The following is an 11,313-nucleotide window of genomic DNA, read 5'->3' as shown; positions in this document are numbered from 1 at the left end:
AAGAAAAAAGAGGCGCCGATAACAATGAATTTAACTTGGATCAGAAACATTCACAAATCACTTTACAACCGCATTGCAGGTAAACAAATAAATCGGTACATATAATTATATTGTCGTGGCAGTTTCCCGAAGTTTTGCCAAGAAAGCATACAAATTTGCATATCGAGTAAACCGAATAACAGTTCTATCCTAGAATAATTGACAATGATTCTACATTTACGTTAGATTAAAATCTAAGTGACTTTTTGTTTTAAGTGCACAATAAAATACTTTACAAAATCAAAACCAAGATAGGGGTAAAGAAGAATTTATTTAATAAACCAACATTAATTGAATTTCTTATATCTACTTATGAATACAGACTGACCAATATGTCAATGCACATCCCAAATCTCTGGGTCTAGAGACTTAAAATTTTGCACGGAAATTCTCTATATAATGTAGACAAACATTAATAAAAAAAAATTTTAAAATTCAACCCCTAAGGTGGTGTAAATAGGCTTCAAAGTTTGATATATTTATTCTGAAAGATTCAAATTTTACACAGTGGTTTCTTACGCAACGGCATCATACGCTATAAAATAGGTTTTCAAAATATCGCCCTTAATAAAGTAGTAAAACGAAGGTTAAAAGTTTCATGGATTAAGCCAAGGTATTTTTGCCGCCCCCACTTTTGCGCCGCCCGAGGCCCATGGCTCCTTTGCCCCCTCTCCCACTCTACGCCACTGTTAATAATAAACAAAATAGTAATTATATTTTATTATTAGCGTATTTGGGCCTATAACAGTATACTGCTTATTTCAAATTTTCAGTGGTTTCTATTCCAAATCATTTCTTCGTATACTTTAGAGCTTTATTTTCCAAAATAAGAAAACAGAATCCACAATCCCACGTATTCAAATAACGGTCGCATTTACTTACTAACAATTTTGAGGGATACGTATGCAAAAAAAGAAGAATGTGGTGAACGCTTACACCAATATATTCTTTTATCAAAATCGAAATCGTAAACATAGGTAGATCAAGAAGGTGTTATAAAAGCTGAATATAAATACACACAAAACCACAATTCGGATCGAATAGCTACGGATTTCCTACCTCACCCGTTCAAAATCCATTCACCTAAAAATGTGCAAATGTTCGTAAAAAATTCTGTAAATCTATTGAATGCTAATTTTTACAGTTCACTGCTACCAATAGGCACCTTTTCACCCTGACATCCGGAATTTAGGAGCTGAAAATATTTGATATCTTTTCCATCCCCTTTTGTTACCATCTTCAAGAATATGACACTTTACTTAACATTTTGGTTCAAAATTTAAAAAGGACTAACCGAAGTGCCACAAATTCTCTTTCAACCTTCGGAAATATTATACGCACGGGATGATTTTAAAAGAAATTAAATTTCAATCTAGCCATGAGAATAATGCAGCTTGTGGAGATAGCTAAATTGTGTTCGAAGCAATAGTATAAATGTCTTTAGAATGTGCTTAAATGGATATGTATTAGGGAACAGTTTGCTAATCTATTTTAATTGGTAAAGTCCAAATAGGGTGGGAAATAATACCTTTGCGTGACGATAGAACCAAACCACTTAATTTAACACTTCAATACCACGAAAAGACAAAATCAATCCGCAATTTAACACTTCGATAGTGATAACCAATGAAACCGGCGATGTAGTTTGTAAAGTAACGAGTTTTTTGGAATGTAAAAATTAATTGACTTTGTTAATTTGTTTCCATAGACTTTTCACTAATCTTGTTGAAATAATTTCACATAGACTAATCAGTTCGATACATTAGGGTGGTTCATTTAACCCGGCATTTTTTTCTGAATCAACATAAATATGTATTTAATAGTGATGAGTAAAATTGATCTTAGTCTTGCAGTGTTGGTCTTGAATTTATACTAGCAAGATTAAGACCAAGACCGAACGAACAAGACCAAGACTAAAACCAAGACCTATCGAACAAGACGAATACTAAAATCAAGACCAAATACACAAGACTGTTAATTTTATGAGCATAGAGAAATTATATTATTATTGATTGACTTTTCATTTTTTGTTTAATAGTATGAAAAAAGTGTTTATTTTTTATTTTTATAATTTCATACAATATCTATAAAAAGATTGACAATGAAGAAATTCTAAATCATAAGGTCGTCCGTCCAAAGACTGGTTGGACACGCACTTTTACTATTTCCTATCCCTAGTTAATTTTCGCATTTTCCTAAAACTAGAACATCCCACATGTTTAACTATTTGCGAACAGTAATCTAATCGAGGTTGACCTCTACTCCTTTTAACTCCTTTTAACATGCCTCTGACTAGCCCTTCATGCCTGATCTTACCAACCTATCTCGACTATTTCTTATTGACTTCCGTAGAGTCCTTGTTCTCCTATTCTTTCTAATAACTCCTCATATCTAACCTTCTCTCTCCTCNTGTAACACCACATTTCGAACGCTTCTAACCTTTTCTTTTCCGCCGCACCCACCGTCTATGTTTCGCACCCGTACAGCGCCGCGCTCCAAACATACAGCTTTAACAACCTTATTCGAATTTCTAAATTAAATGATAATGATGACTATAATAATTTACCAGAAGCTCAGAATTATCCTTTACAGCTCCCCTTTGTTTCTTTCCAGGAGTATTTCTGTTCTGCTGGGTACCATTCTTCACATGCAACATAATGGACGCAATGTGCAGCAAACTACAACTGACATGTCAGCCAGGGGTAGCGGCATTCCTGCTAACGACATGGTTAGGTTACATTAATAGTTTTGTTAATCCTGTTATTTATACTATTTTTAATCCGGAATTTAGGAAAGCGTTCAAAAAAATCATGCAGATGAGTCCCTGAGAATAGGCCAAAAGATTTGTTGTAAATGTCTTTATTTTTGGGAAACCATTTCAATCGAACAGTAAAGAGCATCATAAAACAAAAGTAAAAGGTTGCACTAGGTATATGTGATGATAAGAAAACTTTTTCTTTTCGGAAATATTCAGTCACAAAAAGTTTTTATTTTCCTTAAGAAAATGTTTTCTTCGTACTTCTTTTAATCCAATAATAATACTTATCATCGTATAAATACATACTTAATTTTTTTTTGGGAATAGTTTTAATTCTAATTTAATTGTCAAAATTTTCAATTTTTAGCCTATTCTGTAATCGATATAAAAAGTGCAATTTGTTTTGTTGAAGTGTATATTCAACATCAATTAGTATTTTAGCTCAGTAATTATCTGTATTTCAAGTAAGTTTTGAAGTTTCTTTTTTAATTTTTAGGAATAAATAACGGAAAAAATTATTTAAAAACTTTTTTTAACTATGTATTATACATATATTTAATACTTTTTTATATGCATACTGAGTATCTAAAATTTGCTGATTTTGTCTTTAATAATTTAATCAATTAATGAGCTAAATACGAAATTGATCCGTTTTAAAGCCTACATCCGAATTTCGCAAAAACATATCAATCTGAGCTAGCAACAAAAAACAAATCGTTGCCAAATAAATTACATAATAAACAATTTTTTAAGAAATCTACGCATTACAACCCGTTCAAACTACTCATTAAAATCTGCTATTTATACAAGTAAATATATAATTACAAAAATGAGATAAGAGTAAGTACCTATACATATAATTGCAAAAGGTATGATAATGCGTAATCATAACCTACTGACAAATCGCTTCATATTAAAACTGTGATCTTCATTAATTAAATACTAATTTCCTGTTGTATAGTTAGTCGAGTATCGAGCTTATTAAATTTTTCGCTTCCAAAGAAGGTTCCTGGAATTAATTTTAACTCAAAACATTCATTACCGACAGTTTTCTACTTAATTTCAAAGTGAAAGAAAATATCGCTAAACTTTACTTTGAAATTACATAAAAACAACATAAAATTTATTAGATGTTGGAGCAATTTTACATTGATTAGAAGTACGCTCAAAAGGAAAATTAATCAAAGTTATAATGGGTAATATACGGTGACCTAGAAAATATTATCCAGTAGATTTACATAGATAAAAGCAAGAAGTCGAGGGTCCTCATGGGATATCCGATAACACCTCTGTTTATAAATAAAAAAATTATATTTTTAATGAGTAATGCAAATGCAAACTAATCAAATTTGTGGACTTTATCAGTGCTATATGCGAATGTAGTTTCTTAATTTACATCACATCATATTCCGTAAATTACTTGCCCTAATCTACTTCCTCTATCTTATATGCGATAAGGTTGTAACTAGAAGGACATGAAGCTTCGGTCTTATCAATTGTACATTTGGAAATTGTTGACTCTTTGTGAAAAAGTAGAAATCAACTGATGAAGTAGTTTTGTCATTGGGCAACCAAAGGCAAAGGTTCATGTCATTCTAAATTACCTCTACATCGTGTGTAGTCAGATAGAATGTTACAATCAACAGAGGGATGAATTCCAGGTACTTTTAATGATGATAATAACTAAAATGTGATTCTACTTATCTAGAAAAATGTACTTAAATGTATCTATTAGTAATAATAATGATAGCTTAATGGCGTTAAGCAGTCGTGTAAAAAGAAAAGACAAGAGAGACGTAATTTAAATAATTAGTACATAGGTTAGCATCATTGAATTGGCGGAATCCTTTCCGCAATTGTGTTTTGTAAATTTTTGTACATAAGAGTATATATACACGGTAAATATATACATACGTAATATTACATAATGTGTAGATAGATTTCACGTATGAATTGGTGCAGAACTATAGAATTTGTATGAAATGGAAATAATATCCTAAGAAATGGAATATTTTCATTTGCATACCCGAGCCCTGTTTTATAGTTCTGCCCTTTAAATCAGCTCAAGGGAAAATTCTCTTTTTATCACTCTCTCCCTCTATCGCCCTTCATTGTGTAAATAAAATTCTTATTGCATGTTGACGCCTAGAACTAAAATACCTAATGATCCTTGAAACTGTTAGGTACATGCAAAAAAACCTTCATGGCATCAGCTTAAGAGTGTGAATGTTAAAATAAAGGTAATTTATCAGTTTGCCTTTTTTATTTATTAGAAATAACAGAATAATTTCCCAAAAATCGAAAATGATCTACGTCATTAAAAAGAGTGCGGAAGGATTGGTCACACGGTTCACACGTACCTTATTAAAACGCGCAGAAAACTCAAAAACATGGATAAGATTTAATAAATTTGGATTAATTGTGAACGGCACCAAGTTGAAGATTCATCTAAGAAATTTGCTAACGTGTTTCGTACATGTTTAGGACTGCATTAAACAAAACTAAGGCTAAATAACATCAATTCTATTCAGCATTTCTCTTACTATAACTTGCAGTATTTTTTACATTTAGAGACCACTTTAATTTTATTCTCTTTTGTATGTTTACTTTTTAAAGACGATTTAAACTGTTCTCAAGTCTGATATAATTTTTTTCTTTACCCTCAAGCTTCTTTACTTTTTTCTAGATGCTGTTTCATCAACAATTCATGACACACTTACCCTAAATTTTATATCTAATAAACGGATAAATTGGCATACTTGTAAGGAAGAAGTTATTTTCAAAATTGTATTACGAAAAGGACACACGATATTTCAGTTGGTGAGTTTATTAAACTTTTACAAAATATTTACCAAGACTAACAATTATTATCATTATAAGAAGTACTAATCTATTTCGTAGATCTAAAAACACTTTTCCTTCGAATACGTAATTAATATATCGATCTCTCAAATATCAATAAAAATTCTCAATTTGATCATAACGCGCGTTCTAATTTTGATAACTTTGACTTACTTTTATTAATCAATTTCTAAAACCTACCTACCAACTAAAATGGAAAAAATAAGTAATAGGTACCTATAAAACAATATTTTTGAAATTCCTCATAGTTTAAATAATAGTTGCAACAAAAAGGTGTTAATTACATTTAAAATGTGTAACTAAAAATGTAGGTAAGTACCTAATCGCATGCATAATGTGTACTCATTGTTAATGCAATTGTAGGCTTGTAGGTAGGTATAGAATTTGCAGAGTGTATTTTTTAAGTTTATTTATAAGATGGTTTCATATTTATAACACAACTTTCGCTGTTCTTGAAAAGGTATTGAATTACAATTTTTTAAACAGAAGTATCGCATTTACATGTGTTTACAATAACTGAAAACTTTCATCCGGTTGTATCTATATAAAAAAAACATATGATCAAAACGGCTGATTTGTACAAAAAATTTAAATTATAAATTATATGTTTTAAACAACCCTTAACAAAACTGTGTCTAATACACTTCTTGAATTTTGCGTTCCTTTTTTTTGCTGACGTGAGATTAAACAAACATGACGTGTTCAACAGTCTAATATCATCTTTCCAAGTATATGTGTATTTATATATATATGCGATTATGGCAATAATAAAAACGACTTAATAAACCTTATCATACTATAAGGTCATACTAAGATTGAACAAATCGAAACAAATAAATTGAACGTGGCTGTTATTCCTAAACCCACATTGTACTTACAAGAGTGTTAACTTGAAAACACTTTATTGTTGTATTTATTTACTCCCAAATACATTTTATTAATTCGCAATATAATAAAAGTAATAAATACACGATGTCGAAAAATATTTCGTTCAATTCTTGGTTGACGACATTATTGGTAATATGACAGTAAAGCTTTTGAGGAGGAATTTGCCTTTGTCTTTTAAAGCAACAACGAAAGCATATTTTTACTTGATTTCCAGTCGGTCAGTATTATCGGAACTTTAGTCTGTATTGTATTATGTTATGTGTAACGTAATGGTACTCTATAAATGTATTAAAAAGAAGAAATGAAACTAGAATCCTGCAAGACAACTACAGAAAGGTAGGAAGTTAGAACTTTCCCGTTTGCATGTTGCATGAAAGTTGTAAGTGATTTATATGTAATATGCATTTCACTTCTAACAAGTATATCGTTTGCGAAAAATAATACTGAACATTAAATGCAAAATCGCCGCACCCTTGCTGCATGCTTTAGGAGAAACAGGAATTTTGTAACTTGTATTTAAATCAATTTTGATTCAGTAAAGAGTTTTCAGTTTTACATTTCTTCTGAAAATGGCTCACATGTCTTCTATTTGCTTAAGATTTAGACCATAATTATTTATGATGAAGAATTTATTACTAGAAAACAACATTATCTATCGAAAATTTAATCGACATCGACATATTAAAAGTTACTTCGTTTTATGTCCGATCCCTAATCCCGAAGATTTTAGTTTATAGGGTTTGTTATTAAATAGATACACACTTTTACGATTTCGAAAACTTATAAAAACACTGCATTAAAATGAGTAATATTTCGTTCAGTCTTCGCTGACAAGTACTTATATTAAAAACCGAAACCCAAAATTAATAATTTAAGTTTTCCAGTGGAAAACACACAATAGTTTCATCAATTTATTAATCCATCTCGACAATATTGTTTAGGCTTTATGATACTAGGTAGGTAGGTACTATACATTTTAAAACTTGCATCTAAAGTAAACAAATACCTACTGAATTTATTAATAATTTCATGCATTTTATATTAAGCAATTGTTAGTCTGCTAATTGATCTCCTGCAGCTTGTTAAAAAATGCGAACTCGTTTCATCACATTTTCCATCACTTTGTTACACATTTCTGGATTAATGTTTGCAATTTCTTGATGAATGTTGATTTTAACTTGGTCAAGTGTTCGTAGTTTGTTAATATACACTTTACTTTTTAAAATACACACAGAAAAATCTGCTGGCTTTAATATGAGTGAACAAGAAGCTACTCGTTGTCTTCACCCTTTGATATGACTCAACCGGAAAACAGTTCACGCAAATGATCACAGAAAATCTCCTATTCAGTTCACTTCTTTCTTTAAAAATAAAAAACAAAACATCCCTGCAACCCCTCCTAACTAAATGACGCAATAGTTATTGCTAATTTTTGATTAATTCAATATTAATTCACTCCATGCCAATTGATGAACATCATTTTCTTGCAGATTGTACTAAGTATACAAATGCAATTCTTTCTTAATTATTTTAAATAAAAAGAAGGAAAAGTCATCCCATCTTCTTGAGGCCGACGTTTGATATTGTGGTGTAATAAAGTACATTCCGACCAAAATCATCACGTAATTTTCCTTCAAAACACATTGTGTCAGTGAGTTAAAATTATGTATCTGTTTGATTTTATTTATTTCGGAACGGTTAATTTAGAAATTCAAAAACGTTATTAAAAATTGTATGTTTTTTCCTTTAGAATCCACAAAGAGTATTGAGTATTTTTATCACATTTTTAAGGGTTTTAAAACGACAGCTAATATAAGGTTACAATTTTATTTAGAAAATTCATACAAAATTAACAAATTTATATATTCAGGTATGTACAGTCAGCCTCCGAAAAAATTAACACATTGGTAACTAAATAAACCTATTAATACTTATGCTAAAATAATAGTCTTAAAACAAGTCTTACAGAGCTAAGCATACGCGGAATGGGAAGACGCTGCTGATTGCAGTTGGGAGCGACTTGAGGCTCCAGCCGCGCTTCTGTGTGCAGGGACATATTGTATAGTTTGCGAAGGTGAGGAAGAATACTCAGATTGAGGCGCAACGTTGGAATAAACTACTTGAGCAGCTGCTGATCTCTGCCCTTCCGTGTAAGCTGCTTGAGATGATGCTGCTCCTTGAGTTTGTGGAGATGTGGCGTATACAGAATTGGGATGTCCACCAAAGATATATCCTCCTTGGGGACTTACAGCATAGGCTTGCTGAGATTCAGGCGATTGTGCTGCTGCGCCCTGCTGGGAATATTTGGAGTATTGCAGTTGCTGTTGCCCTGCAGAGTATCCCGCTGGTACAAACTGATAAAGCGGTTGTTGTTGTTGCTGTTGTTGTTGAGCTTGAATAGCGCCAGGATATGCCTGCTTTTGCCTAGCGGATTGTTGCAAATAATACTGCTGCTGCTGTTTGGATAATTGGTCTGAAGAAATCGGTCTTTGTTGGGAAGAAATCACTTCGTTGTTGAACTTCTGGGGACCGGATGCAACTGCTTGAGGAGAAGGATAAGAGTTACCCCGACTTCCTAGTGTAAAATGGCCAAGGAACTGTGCAATCTGTTCGGCGAAGCCGGGTGACTTACCGCCGGATGCAGAAGTGCCTTTTGCTCTTGCCGGAAGTCCTGCTGGATACTGCGAGCGTACTTGGTTTCCTTGTTGTAACAAATGCGCGGGAATACTAGACTGGGAAGCTTTAGAATACTGTTGGGGCAACGCACTCGATTCTTGGAACTGCTGATATTGTTGCTGTTGTTGAAGTTGGAGTTGGTGTTGTTGGGCTTGTTGTTTCTGATGTTGCTGCTGTTGTTGAGCGTAATATTGGCTGAGCAAAGCTTCGTACGTCGTCGGTTCTTCACCCTGCAACTGTTGCGCCGACGAAGAATGAGCGGGTTGTTGGGCTGCTTGGGCCGATGCAGCTGTAGCGGAGGCGTAGCTCTCAGAACTTTCTTGCGGTACGGATCGATAGCCTTGAGATTGTGTCAAATATTGACTTGGATAACGCGACTGTTGCGAACTTTCGACAGAGGATTTCTGTAATGATTTAAGGGCTTCATCTCCCGTGACTTGACTAATGACACCGAGATTAGAATATTTCACCAAAGGACTCGAGTATCTGAACTGAGAAACGTCCGAAGCTGGCGAATAGGAAACTGGCTGCTGAAACAAAAATCGGGAATAAATTTATTTAAATCACTCTTCGATTTTATTTACATCGAGAACATATAAATCAGTCAGAACCCTGGAGAAATTAGACCTACAAATTTGTCAGCATTTTCGCTGGTAACTTTTGTTGAAAGAGAAAGTCTTGTTCTGTATTAATTTTTTTCAATTTCGGGCATATCTTGGTTAGATAAAATAGCACACATTATTTATTATCTTCGGATAATGTAAATTATGTAATGTAAAACAACAAATATTATAATGTACGTAAAGGTAACTTAAAAACAAAAATCGATTAATTATTAATTTCTTTAGAGAAATAAATTCATTTTTGTGGAATCTTCAGGATCATTCCCTGCCTGACCATCGTCCTTATCGCCAAACAGTCTACATCCCTTTTTCTATCTTAGAACGGTATTTATTCTAACGGTCAATTTGTAATTAATCGTCTATCGGGTTTGAAGAGATAAAGTCTAAAACTCCGAATTTATTGTTTTGTATTGTATTAACCAACTATTTTATAAACAACTACTAAACAAATCTCCATGTTTCATTGTATTAAATATCCAGGAAAGAACCGACCGCAGGTGTTCGTAATTCTTGCTCTTGTATAATTCCTATGTGACCATAATTTCCGTATCATATTTATAATATTACCATAAGCTAGCAGGCTTGGGAAACCTATATTTAAATTTAATTTTACGTAGTCGAGTGCGTAATGTGTCAGTATTTCCGCGTGAACTAATCTCATTACGTAAAACAAAATTTACCGCTGAATTAATGCAAATGGTAACTGATTACTTCTTTAAAATAAATTAAACGTGTCTAATAGAACTTATCTGGGTTAGAGAACGCAAAATTCCGCATTTAAGTGGACTTATAGGTAATTATTAGTGTAAGTGTATCACAACTGTCGTCGGAAATTTCACGGTACATTTTCCGTAGACAAAAGACATGTACTTCGCGGTTCAAACCTGTTTATTTCCAATTAACAATACCGGCATGTCTCACGCACTCTCTAGGTACATGCAACATAATAAATTTTTCTTTTGTAAGACTTGAGCGTATCATAAAGAAGCTGTCCTTATTATCGTCCTGTAATATTTCTCGGATTTTGTTTCTCCAGTAATAGCATTCTTAATTGAGAGTAGATACCTATAAGTTATTTTGATGCTAATATCGAGTCCGGTATTGACAACTCCCTTTTCTCCACTGGGAATTCTGGGCAAAGACCCAGGGCCCTGCGATCGACGGAGACCCCCTAGTTTCTGCCATATCCATCCACGAACCGAAAACCAATATTTACTACCGATAAATATATATATTTTGAGGAAATCAAACTACAATTACAGAACAAAATTGAAAATATATGACTGCATTGGGAATCTTTTTAAACATGGTGATAACTAACCGCGTTGGGGAGCGCTCTTTCTTCAAATTGAAAATAATAGAAAATTAATTAAGAAGTACAACGCGCTTCAAGAAAGATTTTCAATTTTTACGCTTATCTACTCTTTTTGGCTGTTTTAACAAAATAGTCCTGTGTCAAAGTCGTAG

The 11,313-nt window shown here is 32.6% G+C and overlaps 2 protein-coding genes across 6 annotated transcripts in view; one reads left to right on the top strand and one right to left on the bottom strand.

The window, feature by feature from the left end:
* LOC108737757 (dopamine D2-like receptor) overlaps window positions 1–11,313 on the top strand; it is a 53,187-nt gene that overhangs the window by 20,319 nt on the left and 21,555 nt on the right. For 2 of the 3 annotated variants that reach the window (XM_025978945.1, XM_025978944.1), the window contains one exon: window positions 2,653–3,073. In XM_025978945.1, coding sequence (XP_025834730.1) covers window positions 2,653–2,867 — 215 coding nt within the window. In that variant the 3' untranslated portion in view covers window positions 2,868–3,073. Of the gene's footprint in view, window positions 1–2,652; window positions 3,074–5,483; window positions 5,618–11,313 lie in introns of those variants that run through there. The other variant, XR_003232015.1, reaches the window with a different exon arrangement.
* The window catches only part of LOC108737764 (RNA polymerase II degradation factor 1), a 37,579-nt gene continuing 34,686 nt past the window's right edge, over window positions 8,421–11,313 (bottom strand). For 2 of the 3 annotated variants that reach the window (XM_018470858.2, XM_025978943.1), the window contains one exon: window positions 8,421–9,753. In XM_018470858.2, coding sequence (XP_018326360.1) covers window positions 8,518–9,753 — 1,236 coding nt within the window. In that variant the 3' untranslated portion in view covers window positions 8,421–8,517. The remainder of the gene's footprint in view (window positions 9,754–11,313) is intronic. The other variant, XM_025978942.1, reaches the window with a different exon arrangement.

This window comes from Agrilus planipennis, unplaced genomic scaffold (genome assembly GCF_000699045.2).
Source record: "Agrilus planipennis isolate EAB-ADULT unplaced genomic scaffold, Apla_2.0 scaffold185, whole genome shotgun sequence".
Taxonomy (NCBI): domain Eukaryota; kingdom Metazoa; phylum Arthropoda; class Insecta; order Coleoptera; family Buprestidae; genus Agrilus; species Agrilus planipennis.
Note: the sequence above shows the minus strand (reverse complement) of the source record. Positions and strands in the feature narration are given on the sequence as shown.